General features: G+C 42.2%; 1 protein-coding gene across 7 annotated transcripts in view; it reads right to left on the reverse strand.

Moving 5' to 3' along the window:
* ARID4B (AT-rich interaction domain 4B) overlaps window positions 1-15,518 on the reverse strand; it is an 852,780-nt gene that overhangs the window by 59,206 nt on the left and 778,056 nt on the right. For all 7 annotated transcript variants that reach the window (XM_033937320.1, XM_033937318.1, XM_033937319.1 and 4 more), the window contains one exon: window positions 5,775-5,984. In XM_033937320.1, the coding sequence (XP_033793211.1) occupies window positions 5,775-5,984 (210 nt within the window). The remainder of the gene's footprint in view (window positions 1-5,774; window positions 5,985-15,518) is intronic.

A 15,518-nucleotide genomic window follows, 5' to 3' on the forward strand; every position in this document is an offset into this window, starting at 1 on the left:
GTCCGATGCGGGGCCGGGGTCGACCCACCCGCTTTGGCCTGACTCGAGGATGGCTTCTTTGCTGAAGGGGATGGAACAGAGGACTTACCCGAAGCTGGCTTCGATGACGACGGCTTCGAAGATGAGGGCCGAGGCGACGCCGAGGCCCCCGAGGGCGCCGAGGCCGAGGTCAAGGCCGGGGCCGAAGCCGGGGCCGACGTCGAGGCCTTGGGCGGCGCGTCGACGGCGAACAATTCCGCCATTCTGGCCTTACGGCGACGGAGGGCCCTGTTCTGGAAGGTAGCACAGCGATCACACGAGGCTGTTGGATGTTCGGGCCCAAGACAGACAATGCACCACCGGTGAGGGTCGGTGATGGAGAGTAGTCTCTCACACCGGCTGCATTTCTTGAATCCCGTAACAGGACGGGACATCGACGAGAAAAAGAAGAAGGCCGGGAACGACCGACGTTCCCCGGCTCAGGCTTCCGGGAGCCCCCGGAGCCCAACGAAAAACAATTATTTTTTTTTTTTTTTTTTTTTTTTTTGTAAGACGGACGAAAAATAAAGCAGCACCGCGATTAATCCGATCAATAAACAAACTAAACGCGGCAGCTAGAAGGCAAAAACACTGGAGCTCAGATCCACAGGGCTTTCTTGCTCCGCGGAAAAATTTGAACTGAGGACCACGAGGTGGGATGCGCCCTCTAGTGGGCAGAAGGCACGCACATGCGTGGTGCAGTGTGCAAACTTGAAACTTCTAGCAAGTTTGCTTGAAAAGCTGTCCGCGCCGGGGCTCCGTAGATGACGTCACCCACATGTGAGAATATCATGCCTGCTTGTCCTGGGATAACACAGTATTTCAATAGTTTTTCTTATATTTCATTTTTCTTTTCTCTTTTTTATTTTCAGCACTGTATGACAGTTGATTTTGAAATGCTTGAGCACCATCTATTGGGTATGTTTTGAATTACACCCTCTCAATGCTGTTGTACCTTAATAATAATAATAATAACTTTATTCTTGTATACCGCAATACCATGGAAGTTCAACGCAATTAACAGATGAAGAGACTGTACATTTATAGCAATGTTACATACATGACAGAGATGAGGCATAAAAGATAAAGGAGTTACAAAACAGGGCATTTAGTTAAACTAAGCGATCAGATTTGTTAGGCCATTAAGTAGCTTGACAAGATCGGAGGAGTCGGGGAGTCCAAGGGCATATCGAAGGTCGGTGTAGGGGGCGAGGGAGAAAGGGTGGGGAGGAGTCAGAGGAGTTTGTCAAAGAGATAGGTTTTGATTGACTTCCTGAACATTTGGTAGGAAGGGGAATTAGAAATGACGGCGGTTAGGCATTTGTTCCATTTGCCCGCTTGGAATGCTAGGGATCTGTCAAGGAATCTCTTGTAGAGGCAGTCCTTTAGGGATGGAAAGGTAAACAGGCAAGCATTTTGTGTGCGAGAGGGGCCTGCAATTTCAAGGTGCTTAGACAGGTAAATTGGGAAAGAGCCTGTTAAGGTTTTGAAGCAGAGGCAGGCGAATTTGAAGATGATCCTTGCCTCTACTGGCAACCAGTGAAGTTTTTTTTTGTAGTAAGAGCTTACGTGGTCATGTTTTTTGAGATCGTAGATGAGGCGAACGGCCGCATTTTGGACTATTCTCAAACGTTTGATGGTACTTTTATAGGAACCTAGGTATATGATGTTACAATAGTCTAGGGAAGGGGTGCCCACACTTTTTGGGCTTGCGAGCTACTTTTAAAATGACCAAGTCAAGAAGATCTACCAACAATAAAATTTTAAAAAACACAAAGCACACTGAACGCAGAGAAAATGTTAATTATCATTTATATTCCGGGTTTTTTTTCAAAGAGGTCAAAAATAGACAAATATACCCCCCTCCCTTTTTACTAAACCGCAATAATGGTTTTTAGCACAGGGAGCTGAGCTGAATGCCCTGTGCTGCTCTTGATGCTCATAGGCTCCCTGCGCTAAAAACCGCTATTGCGGTTTAGTAAAAGGGGGCCATAGTGCAAAATATAGACAGCAGATATAAATTCTCAAAACATACACATTTTGATCACTAAATTGAAAATAAAATCATTTTTCCTACCTTTATTGTCTGGTAATTTCATCAGTCTCTGGTTGCATTTTATTCTTCTGACTGTGCAGCCAATATTTCTTCCCTTCTTTCAGCCTCCTGTATGCTTCCTCTCCTCCAGACCTCATTCTTTCCCCCAATTTTTCTTTCTTTCTGTCTCCCTTTCTGTTTTCCTTCCTTCCTTCTTTCTTTTTTTCTTCAAGTTTATCATTTATTTACTACCACACCCATTGGGAATCATTCTAGGTGGCTTACAATCTAATAATAATTGTTGTACATTAAAAACAAATCTGACATAGACATGAACAGGAGGGGAAAAGAGAAAAACTACAATAAATTCAGGAAAGCTGGTGGGATAATATAATTGGGAGTTGCTCCTTGGCCCAGAACTGCATTCTCAATTAAAAATCCTACATATTATTCAAAATAGAATACGCATCACAAAATAAGAGTTTTTGCATCTATAACTAAAAAACGCAATCTACGTATGGTCAAATAGGGAATGAAATAGCATATTGGTCAAATAAGGCTCTTAATTGCTCCAGGCAGTCTTTTATAGGAAATCCTCAGCAAATCTGGAGACCAAGTGGTTAACACCTCTGCAGGTCTATGGACTGGTAGTTTTGCCTGATAAAAGGAAGTGCTTCGCTGTTGTCTTCTGTGAAAAACTGATGAAGTCATGGATTTTTGCCTTTACTGTTTTTAAAGCCTTCGTTTCCAAGAGAAGTACTATTTTACAATTGATGGGACTTTCACCAATGGCCACGCACTTTGCCATCTTCCCCACAGGCATATGACAGAGTCGGGTCGCAGCTGGTTGGCGCGTGAGCCCGCAGCCCGCCCTGGCGGCCCGTGCACAGCTTTTGTTCATGTGGGCGCAGCAGCGGCGGTGGCGACAACGGACACGGCGGTGCCCGTGATGGAGTCCCGCGGCCCAGCGAAATTGAGGTGCATGGTAAAAACGGAAAGAGCTTAGGCGTCAGAACTGACATCAGGGAGCGGAATGCTGGTCAACGAGGCTTCTGCAGGGAGAGCTTACGGCGGCGGTGGGGGACATCGGGGAGAGGAAGGCTGATCGGCCAGTCGATCGGGATGGCAACACGAGTCTATCACGGAGCCCGGGATGGGCTCCACGATCGACTCGCATTGCCTTCCTGATCGACCGGTCGATCGCGATCAACTTATTGGGCACCCCTGGTCTAGGGTGCTTAAGATTAGTGATTGGACCAGCAGTCGAAAGGAGAGGTGGTCGAAGTAGCGTTTAATGGTACAAAGTTTCCAGAGGGTGCAGAAGCATTTTTTGACCTGGGCACTCGTATGGTCTTCGAAGGTCAGGCACCAGTCCAGGATGACTCCAAGGATTTTTATAGTGGGGTTGATTGGGTAGTCTAGTCCATTTAATTTCAGGGAAGTGTTTGTTAGTTTAAAGGTAGGGCTTGCTAGGAAAATTTTGGTTTTTTTCAGTGTTCAATTTTAATTTGAATTGTGAGGTCCATTGTTCTAACTTGGTGAGGACAGAAGAGGTGAATTGTTCCGTCTCTTGTGTCAGTGAAGTTAAGGGAATGATAATGGTGATATCGTCAGCGTATATGAACGATTTTAGGTTTAAGTCAGCTAACATCCGTGCCAGTGGAGCCAAGTAGATGTTGAATAGGGAGGGGGATAGGGGGGAGCCCTGTGGGACACCACAGGGGTTGCACCAGGAATGGGAGAAGGTTCCATTGCTGTGGACCTGGTAGGTACGGTTGGTTAAGAAGCTTGTGAACCAGTTTAATACCTGTCCAGTGATACCAATGGAGTCATGGCAACCGAGCAAAATGTCATGGTCGAAATGTCATGTCAAGGCACTGCTCAGGTCGAATTGTAGTATCAGGGCGCTTTTGCCCAGTGAGAACAAATGGAGGAGGTAATTGGTCAGTGCGGCTAAGACAGTTTCTGTACTATGGTTTGTGCGAAAGCCAAACTGGGAATCATGAAGGATGTTGAACTTTTCTAGGTATTTCATGAGGTCATGGTTAATTAGGCCTTCCATGAGTTTTTGGAAGAGTGGTATGTTGGCAATGGGTCTGTAGTTGGTGGTGGAAGAGATTGGTTCCTTGGTGTTTTTAAGGATAGGGGATACAAGAATGTGGCCAAGTTTAGTCGGAAAGTGGCCAGGCATAGTGAGACCCAGTTGAAAAGTTCGGCTTTAAATGTGGGGGGAGCAGATTTCATGATAGCGGGTGGGCAATTGTCTAATAGGCAATTGGAGTTGGCGTATTTTGAGTAGAGTTTAAGCCCAGTCTGGGCTTTCAAAGTAATTCCAGGTCATGTCGGCTACTGAACCTTCTTTACCTACAGCAGGTTGGTTGAATATTGGTTCAGAGCTGGGAACTGCAAGACATGATTTCAATATGTGAATTTTGTTGGCAAAATAGGATTGTAGGAGAGGGTGGGAGGTCTGAGATGGGGCGTTTGTGTGAGTCGATTTCGAACAGGGAGTTGACTATTTTAAAAAGTGCTTTACTGTTCAGAGAAGGGGAATTGATTAATTGGGAATAGTGTTTGCTACGTTTTTCATTGATCATTCTTTTGTATTCATTGATTTTCTGTTTGTGAGAGAGGCTCAATCTTTCTTTTTTAATTGTTTGCATTTATGGTTATTTTATTTTACATTCAAAAGAATGGAAGTCAGTTTTTCTAATCAGCATTGTATGTTTGCATTTATTATCCTTTCCATCATCTTTTACTATGTTTGTAACCTTTTATTATGTTTATTCACATTTATATTCATTTTTATCATATAATTTTTTTATTGTGCAACTTTTAATTATGCTTATTGTAAGTTAATACTTTATTTATGATCTGCCAGTTCATTTCTAAATTCTGACATTATGTATGGTGTCATTGATACTATTCTTGTTTTTGATTGTGATTTATATATTTTTTAGATTACCATCTATCCCTGAGCCAGGCTATCATCATGAAGCTGAAACATGTGATAGATTGGTTATGATATATTGTCTAATATGATACATTTGTTTTTTAACAATAAACTCTGCTTTATCTCAGGTTGATATGTACGGTTCCTTCCCCAATGTTAAATTGCCACCATCTTCCCTTCCTCTCTTTAGCCTCCCAAATGGCCAGCATCTCCCACTATCTGGTGTGTCAAAGCAGCTCCTGATTGGTGTAACCATGATTTTAGTATCAGGAAGCGGTGGTTAGAAAATACCGCAAATGATTTTCAGCACCCGCAGGTGTCCCAGCTGCACTCTCCTGCCTTCGATCAGCAGAGATTGTTGTGTAAGAGAGACACTGAGCTAAGAAAACACTGCCTATAGCTTCATAAGTACAATTTACCAATAGGGTTAAGCACCTGCCGGTGCCCCAGCTGCCCTCTCCTACCTTCGATCAGCTCCTAAACTGCATTCGCGGTTTTTCAAAATTCACGGGTGTTCATGGAACAGAACCCCCACGAATTTCAGGGGAGTACTGTACAGCATTTCATCTCCCCTTCCCGCCCCAAAAAATGTCCAGTATAGGTAGAAGGGGATTGTAAATGTCACCCTTTTGCCTCCCTAGTTTCAACCATCAGATCAGGCCAATAACCCAATAGCCGGCATTTAAAGAAAGCCACTTACCACTGATATTGAATATCAGTCCTGTATCAACATATATTCTAAGTATATTATGAATCAAGGGTACATACACATTTGGAAACTCCACTTATATACTCTTGGCAAGTGATTATTCTGTTCTTTTTGACCAGCATGATTCTCCCCATTCTTCTCACAGTTTCCTTGTACATGTGTCCTTGATGTTAAGGAGGGATTATGTGACTTTAGTCCAGAAGAAACAGATGGCTGAATCTTGGTCACTCTCTCAGTAGCTGAAAATTCTTCACTATCACTACTGTTTGCTGAAGGAAAATAAAGGGAAAGTATTTGTAACACAATATTCAGAAATCTAGCGCAAAATTACATTATTTGGAATTATCTTTAGAGCAATTTAATTACACCTATGCTAAATATGCAACAGAATGATGAGTATGGATGTTAATTGTAAAATTATTTTTAGTATGTACTGTGCACATTTTTGTCTGATATTTAATTATGTATGTTTGATTGCAACTTGAACCGAATTGTTGGATGTTTGAGTAATAAATATTTAAATAAATTTACAAGACATTTCACTATAAGACTCAATACCTGCAAAATGCAGAAAATTATAATAAATATTGAATCATCTTTAAATAATACCAAATAAACAATACTAAAACTGTTCCAGAAAGAAAGCTGTTTGTTTTTATCAAACTTCCCACCCACCCCTTTTATAAAGCCGTGTTAGCATTTTTTTATTACTGGCCATGGCAGTAAAAGCTCCGATGCTCACAGAATTCCTATGAGTATGTGAACTTTTACTGCATGGACGGTGATAAAAAATGCTAACATGGCTTCATAAAAGGGAGGGGGGGGGGTGTAACATAGTAGATGTTGGCAGATAAAGACCCAAATGGTCCATCCAGTCTGCTCAACCCTACCCAATCTTTAAATTACTGATTTAATTTAAACTATCCTTCTACTTAGCTATTGCTGGGCCAGAACCTAAAGCTCTGCCCGGTACTATGCTTAGGTTCCATCTATTGAAGGCTCTATCAAAGCTTGTTCCTGCTGAACAAGGACATACGCTGATAGGGCTAGTCTCAGCTATGACGCTGGTCTTAGACCAAAGGCCGCCGCGTGAGCGGACTGTTAGGCATGATGGACCACTGGTCTGACCCAGCAGCGGTAATTCTTATGTTCTTAACAGGATGAAACCTTCTGCCCAATGTGTGGCAGTGGCCAAAAAAGCAACAAGATGCTAGGAATTATTAAAAAAGGGATGGTTAACAAGACAATGAATGTTATAATGTGGCCTCACTTGGAGTATTGCGTTCAATTCTGGTCTACTTATCTCAAGAAAGATATAGCGGCACTAAAAAAGGTTCAAAGAAGAGCGGCGGCTCGCTGAGGACTCCGCCCCCAATCACCCCGCCTCTCACCTAATCTTCTGACGCCGCGCAGCGGCGGCTCGCTGAGGACTCCGCCCCCAATCACCCCGCCTCTCACCTAATCTTCTGCCGCCGCGCAGAGGCGGCTCGCTGAGGACTCCGCCCCCAATCACCCCGGTATATGGCCTTTAAAACCAAACCTCTTGCGGCGCACGCTAGCACTACCTGTTTTAGGCACGCGGCTCTTTGTCTCACTAGTGTTGTAGCAGCATTTTAATATTTTATTGTTTTATTGTTTAAGTACTGAGTTTCAACTGTTTTTATCTGGTCTTATTTTCTTCTACAGCCTCTCACCTAATCTTCTGCCGCCGCGCAGCGGCGGCTCGCTGAGGACTCCGCCCCCAATCACCCCGGTATATGGCCTTTAAAACCAAACCTCTTGTGGCACATGCCGCAAAGGCGCGCGCCGAAGGCGCGCGCCAAAGGAGCGCACCTAAGGAGCAGGTTCTGCTCCTTAGTGCGCTCCTTCGTGCGCAACCTGAGGGTGCTGCCACTAATGTTAACCACACAAATTATAGGAAACTCTCCCCTTTTAGAAACCTTCTCTCACTCTTCTTTTTTCTTGGTTCTGCTGCCTTGTTAACTATGTTAACGCAAACTCCCAACACCAATAACCAAGACCTTAATCTACCTACCAACATACCAACACACTGGGGCTTCCGTCCCCCCAAGAAAAAAACCAATAACACACTTGAAACATGTTATCCACCAGTAACACCAACTGCTTTGAAGCAGATCGCGATTAATAAAAATATTATTCCTATTCCCAAGTTTCATACACTAGCCTCTCCAGAATCCAATATACCAAATCAATCCAAATTAAAAATAGGACTTATAAATACCAGAGCTATCAAAGGAAAATATCATCTAGTCAAAGAAAAAATCCTTGCAGAAGGTTTCCACATTCTATGCTTAGTAGAAACCTGGTTAACTGACGGTGAAGAAGCTTACTTGTCCTACTGTTGCCCAGTAAACTATTCATTCTTATATAATCATCGTCAGAAAAGAAGAGGGGGGGGACTCGCTATCATTTATCAAAAGGATATCTTAAAAATAATGGACCACTCTGCTGGAAATGCAGAAATAGAATTTCTTCAGGTTCAACTTAACACTAACCCAAAAATAGACATACTCTTACTATACATCCCTCCACCAATCATGCAAAATAACTTATATTTACTACAAAACTTGATTTTTGACTTTAGTTCCTTCTCCGAAAATCCCTTTATTCTGGGAGATTTCAATTTCCATTTTGATGAACTTACCAATCCTCTCACCAAGGAACTCCTATCCTATACAGACGCTCTTAATTTCATACCTCTTATTCAAGAGGCTTCACACCAGGCAGGCCATATATTGGACATGATTTTTGTCGCTAAAACGGAATTCCTCTCTTACTCTAATATTCTCAATACCTCAGTCCCCTGGTCTGACCATCACCTTATCTCACTTAATCTAATGGTAAATAAGAGAATATCTCCTATTTTCTTACCCAAACAAATAACATATCGTGATTACACCAAATTAGAACTATCGTCAGTTGCCTCATTCCTTCACTCAAGGCCTCCAATCCTTGAGACAGATCCTCTCGAAGACCAACTCAATTTATGGAATGATACAATTCATAATCTTCTTGATAAAGAAGTCCCTCTCATCACTAAAACAATATCTAACAAAAAAGTCCAAAATCCTTGGCACACTCCAGAATTAACACTTATTAAAAGGCAACTTAGATCCTTGGAAAGAAAATGGCGCAAAAATAAAACCGTTAACAATTTGAAATCTTTCAAAGAATTTTCCCAATATTACAAAATCAAAATAAATGAAGCCAAAAGCAATTATTACACCAATAAAATTAAGACAGCTAAAAACTCATCCATTTTATTCTCTATTATAAAATCCTTCAATCCAACCTCAAAACAAGTAAATAAAAATTCAAACCTCTCAGCTCAACTTCTTGCAGACACGTTCTACAATAAAATTACTAAAATACGTACCAAATTTGCAACCACTCCAACCACTGCCCCCACTGAAATAGACAATAACTATAATCTTCCCTGCTCCAAATGTTCCAATTTTAAAATGCCAACCTTAACAGAAATCAAATCAATCATTCAAAAAACTAATCTAAAGAGCTCTCCTTCAGAGATTATCCCTCCAGTAATCTTAAAGAAATATTTTTCCTGCTTTGGACCTCTCATACAAACACTTATCAAAACAAGTCTCTCTACCGGAACTGTACCTAAGGACTGGAAAACAGCTATAATTTTTCCCATATTAAAGGATCATAAAATCAGTCCCGATGATCCAACCAACTATCGGCCAATTGCCAACATACCGTTCTTAGCAAAAATCACCGAGAAGGTGATATTCAATCAGCTAGCAGAGTTCGTCCATTCCACGAACATACTCCACCCCAACCAAACGGGCTTTAGAAAACACCACAGTACCGAATATTCTTTAATTGGACTAACAACAAATATCATCTACAACCTAGACCATCACAATTCAGTCATCCTTTTCTCCCTAGACCTCTCAGCGGCTTTCGACACCATAGATCACTTCCTCCTTTTAGAAAGGCTGCAATCAATAGGTGTCAATAATGCAGCACTACAATGGTTCTCTTCCTTTCTAACCGATCGGACCTCAACGGTACGCTTTAATAATTCATCCTCTACATCATTCTCACAGAATTACGGAATCCCTCAAGGTTCAATCTTATCGCCATTGCTGTTTAATATCTTCTTATCTCCACTACTTAGCCTTAGTCAATCTATAGGATTCACAACGTACGCCTATGCTGATGATATTCAACTGATTCATCCAGTCAACCCGGAAAACCCCTATGAAATAATACAAATCAATCAAAAATTAGAAAAAATCAAAAACTGGCTTACTCTGAACAAACTTGCGCTAAACATAGAGAAAACAAAGGCGTTGTTCTTTCCGTTCAAACAGGGCATAACGCTATCTATGCCTTTCTCAATTGATAACACAGCAATCGAACTCGTCACATCCCTTAAGATACTAGGAGTAACAATCGACAATAAATTTTCTTACCAAGAACACATCAACAATACAGTCAAAAGTTGTTTCTATCGTCTACGCTTAATCCGTTCTATGTCAAAATATCTGGAACCAAAGTCTCTAAATATTTTAATACACTCCCTTATAATATCCAGACTCGATTATTGTAACTCACTTTTCATGAACATCACTCAAAAAGATCAAAGACGATTACAAATAATACAAAACATCGCCATCAAAATAATCCACCATGGAAAAAAATACGATCACGTAACTCCCTATTTTATAGAATCTCACTGGTTGCCCATTAATCAACGCACAACATATAAAATAGCCTTATTGGTATTTAAAACTTTAGATACTAACGAGCCACAGTTTATAGATCGGCTCCTAATCCCTCATACTTCAAATCGTTCACTCAGGTCCAACTCGCAGGGTTTGTTAATGGTTCCCTCACTGAAAATAATAGGAACCAGGCGCCATGACATCTTTTCAGTTATGGCTCCTCTTATCTGGAATACCCTCCCCCTTTATATCAGAAACATCAAAGACCTCAATTTATTTAAAACTAATTTAAAAACTTATCTCTTTAAATCCTCATTTAACCTTTAGTACCACAATTTGGAGTACTTGTAAACAATTAATACTTTCATTCACATCTTCCCCAACCTACTCGTTTGTTCCTTCCCACTTCATCCCCCTTTCTTCCCTTAAGGAAACCACAATTTGTAACTTTTTTTCCCCTAACGTTCTTTCCTTATGTCTCATAGTCCGTCTGTAATGTCAGTTTGTTGTAGCACCTTGAAAATTGTTAATGTAAAATAACTTGTTTTATTCTATACTATAATGTTTTTATTATGTAATTCGCTTAGATTTAATAGGCGAACCATCAAATTTTAATAAACTTGAAACTTGAAACTTGACCAAGATGATAAAGGGGATGGAACTCCTCTTGTATGAGGAAAGACTAAAAAGGTTAGGGCTCTTCAGCTTGGAAAAGAGACGGCTGAGGGGAGATATGATTGAAGTCTACAAAATCCAGAATGGAGTAGAATGAGTACAAGTGGATCGACTTAAAAGGACTAGCGTACACTCGAAGCTACAGGAAAATACTTTTAAAACCAATAGGAGGAAATATTTTTTCACTCAGAGAATAGTTAAGCTCTGGAACACATTGCCAGAGGTTGTGGTAAGAGCGGATAGCGTAGCATAGGTTTGGACAATTTCCTGGAGGAAAAGTCCATAATCTGTTACTGAGAGATATGGGGGAAGCCACTGTTTGCCCTGGATCAGTGGCACGGAATTTTGCTACTCTTTGGGTTTTTGCCAGGTACTTGTGACCTGGATTGGCCACAGTGAGGACATGCTACTGGGTTTTATGGACCATTGGTCTGACCCAGTAAGACTATACTTATGTTCTTAAGGTTTGGGTAGACAATGTTAATGCACATATTTTAAAAAAGATTTCTGTTAGTCCCCGGAGGATTCTGTACCACAAGTGTTCAATCCTAACCTGCGAACCAGGAATTGCAGAAACCCATACTTTTTCTGCATATGCTACTTCCACTTAAATGAGTAGACAGAGCCCCCTTCAATTCAGTCCAAAAACCAACCAATCTTACTGGAACAAAGTATGTATATCTATCTATCTATCTATCTATCTATCTATCTATATCTATCTATATCAAGAGGGAAACCTCCCCACCAGCACAAGAAAATTCTCTAGCTTGCAAGAAATAAGAACACAATTAATAAGCTGCCAACATGGAACATAGGTATGTGCAACAAGCACAAACTAAAAACATGCCTTTGGTAAGATATGCACTCACACATGAAAAGCAGTTTCCCCAAAGGGCCCATCTGCAGGATGTAAGTTACTGTGTGGCCTGTAAGGAGAAATAGCCGAGGCAGAAAAAAGGCAGATGATCCAGAGAAACCGAGCATTTAGAGGGTAGGGCATACAGAACCCTCCAGTGACTAACAGATTTCCAAGAAGATTACCAAAGCTAAGAACCTAATCTTCCATTCTGTTATGTCCCTTTCAGATTCTGTACCATAGGTGACATACCAAAGCAATGTCAGCATCTACAGAGGGACAAAAGAGTCTGTGCTCAGCACTGAAGCCCCTAGGTATCAGACCTAGCTGCCACATCCACTGGGTGAAATTTGGTAAAGGTATGACGAGAAGACCAAGTAGCTGCCCTGCAAGTCTTGGTCGGAGAAAATGCTCGAAACTCCGTCCAAGACACTGTGACACCTCTTGTTGAGTAGGCTTTGAGAGAAATTGGAGGCTGCTTGCCACAAGTGATGTAAGCTGATGAAATCGCCAAGCATTAGAAGCTCACCTAGACTGGCTAGTGAGGACAACAGATGGTCAGAAAGCCAAAAATCATTAAACGTCTCCAGGACTCTCCGCACATCCAGTCTTCACAAGATTTGATTCTTCCGCTCTGACCCTGAGGGGCAAAAGGTAGACAAACTTCCTGGTTGACATGGAATTCTGAAACCATTTCTGGCAAAAAGGAGAGAACAGTATGGAGATAAATTACTGCTTTCGTGATCCTGAGAAAAGGTTCTCTGCAAGAGAGATTGCAACTCCGAAATATGCCTTGCCGGGATAGTAAGATCCAGAAAACAAGCATCTTTGAGTGGCTCAAAAGGGGCTTCCGCAAGCCCCTTCAGTACAATATTAAGATTCCACATAGGAAAGGGCTGAAACAAGGGAGGCTGCAAACGAAGCGCCCTTCTGAGAAATCTGGTCACATCAGGATGAGCTGTAAGTGAACTAGAACCACTGTGAGTTCTAAAACAAGGAAGTCTAAACTAAACTAAACCTTAAGTTTATATACCGCATCCTCTCCACGGAAGTGGAGCTCGGCACGGTTTACAAGAACTTAAAATATAAGAAGAGAAAGGAAAAGGTTTACATGAGCTTATATATAGAATGGAAGAGTAAGGGGGAGAATAGAATTACATGTTAGAGAAGAGCCAAGTTTTCAGTTGCTTGCGGAATAATTGGAGAGAGCCCAGGTTCCGCAACGGGATAGTAAGGTCGTTCCAGAGACCTGTGATTTTGAAGAGTTTTCCCAGTTTACCTGCATAGAGAATACCGCGTAGAGAGGGAAAGGATAGTTTATATCTTTGGGCGGGTCTGGTGGAGTCAGGACTCGAGGAGTTAAAGGATAGTGGGATTAGGGGAGAAAGGATGCCATGAATGATCTTAAAAGCCAAGCAGGAGCATTTGAAATGGATTCTGGAAATCACTGGAGCCAGGACATGGTCAGATTTGCGTTTTGCAAAGATCAACTTGGCTGCAGTATTCTGGATAAGCTGGAGTCTTTGAAGACATTTTTTTTTTTAGGCATAAGTAAATGGCATTGCAGTAGTCAAGTTTGGAGAGGATGATGGATTGGACGAGGACCACCTGAACTTTGAGGGAAGCCACTGCCAGGCCCTTCTCGAGACCTGCGAGATCTTATCATCAGCCTATAATAAAAGACCTTGTGACAGCGACAGTTACAATAAGATAGGTCTTTTATTATAGGCTGATGATAAGATCTCGCAGCATCTTATCAGTTTGGAGGTAGGAGACCTGAACTCTAGCCCCATAAACCTTCAAAATCTCTGTTTTTGGACCACCTCCGATTTTCCCATAGGCTGAAATGGAGGTATACTCATAGATTCAGAAGTGCCATGCCTATCAGCTTTTTTCATTGCAGGATTTTCTGCCTCAGAATTGCTCCAGACAGTCTGATTCACTAGATCTTCTGACTGCCAGTTGGATAGATCCCGACTGAAACCTTTGACTCCTCAGAACTTCTCCATGCGACTGGGGGCAGGAAAATGGAATTTGTGTCCTTATACCCCCAGGGCTGTGACTCAGGAGACAATCAGTCTGCGATGAAGCCTTTGACAAGGTCAGAAGGCAAGCAAGCTCCCAGGGGGATGGATACCAAGCCTGAAAGGTGGCACACAGCTGGCTGACCCCACAGGTCCATGCAAAGCTTCCCTGTGACGCTAGTCTGGCTCAGCGGAAACTGTTTCCTTGCCCAGGAAGTAACCTCTCCATAAGAGGTCTCACTGCACCAAGCCACCGAAAAACGAACTTAAGATGAGAAAAATAAGAAAAAAAGCATAGCAGAAAGAATTCTGCATGGTTTGCTTGCAGAAATTGAAACTGAAGGGAAATCTGTGTCTACTCAGTTAAGTAGGAGGAACACTTGCAGAAAAAGTGTGGATTTCTGCAATTCCCGGTTTGTGGGTTGGGATTGATCAGCTGAGGTACATAATCCGGGGGAGAGATAACAGAAAGGCTAAATGTATTCTATTCTTTGTATGTATGTGTGCTATGTTAAGTATCTATCCATATATCTATATACTACACTATATTAAATCTAAATACACTATATAACACACTGATCTATCTTTCATTTTACTAGATACTGTTTTTATTACTAATGCTGTCCAATTCCCAATTGAAATCGATTGTCAGCTGGATGGAAGAGGCGGGGACTGGAGAGATAGAGATGGCAGATGTAAATTGAGGAAACAGAGGCTGGACAGAAGATGTCAACTAGAGGTGAGCAAGGTGGATGTCCTCAGGCAGATAGACAGGCTAAAGTGCGACAAATCGCCAGGTCCGGACGGCATTCACCCAAGGGTACTCAAGGAACTAAGGAACGAAATAGCTGAGCCACTTCGACAAATATGCAACCTATCCCTAAAAGCCGGAGAGATCCCAGAGGACTGGAAAATAGCAAATGTCACGCCCATCTTCAAGAAAGGCTCAAGGGGAGACCCTGGAAACTACAGGCCGGTGAGCTTGACCTCGGTCCCTGGAAAGATGATGGAAGCGCTGATTAAAGACAGCATTTGGGAACACATCGAAAACAATGGGCAACTAAAGTCGAGCCAACATGGCTTCTGCAAGGGCAGATCATGCCTCACGAACTTATTATACTTCTTTGAGGGGGTGAACAGCCAGGTGGATAGAGGGGAATCCATAGACATCATTTACCTTGACTTCCAAAAAGCCTTCGACAAGGTACCACACGAAAGACTGCTAAGGAAGCTATGGAACCACGAGGTGCAAGGGGAGGTCCACCGATGGATCAAAAACTGGCTGGCGGACAGGAAACAGAGGGTTGGAGTAAAGAGCCATTACTCAGATTGGCAAAGGGTCACGAGCGGAGTTCCACAGGGGTCGGTGCTGGGACCGCTCCTGTTCAATATATTTATTAACGACCTGGAGGCGGGAACAAAATGTGAGGTTATTAAATTTGCGGATGACACTAAATTATACAGCAGGGTCATAACCATGGAGGACTGCGAAGACCTCCAAAAAGATCTGACAACGCTGGAAGAGTGGGCCAAAAA

Source organism: Geotrypetes seraphini, chromosome 3 (assembly GCF_902459505.1).
Source record: "Geotrypetes seraphini chromosome 3, aGeoSer1.1, whole genome shotgun sequence".
NCBI lineage: Eukaryota > Metazoa > Chordata > Amphibia > Gymnophiona > Dermophiidae > Geotrypetes > Geotrypetes seraphini.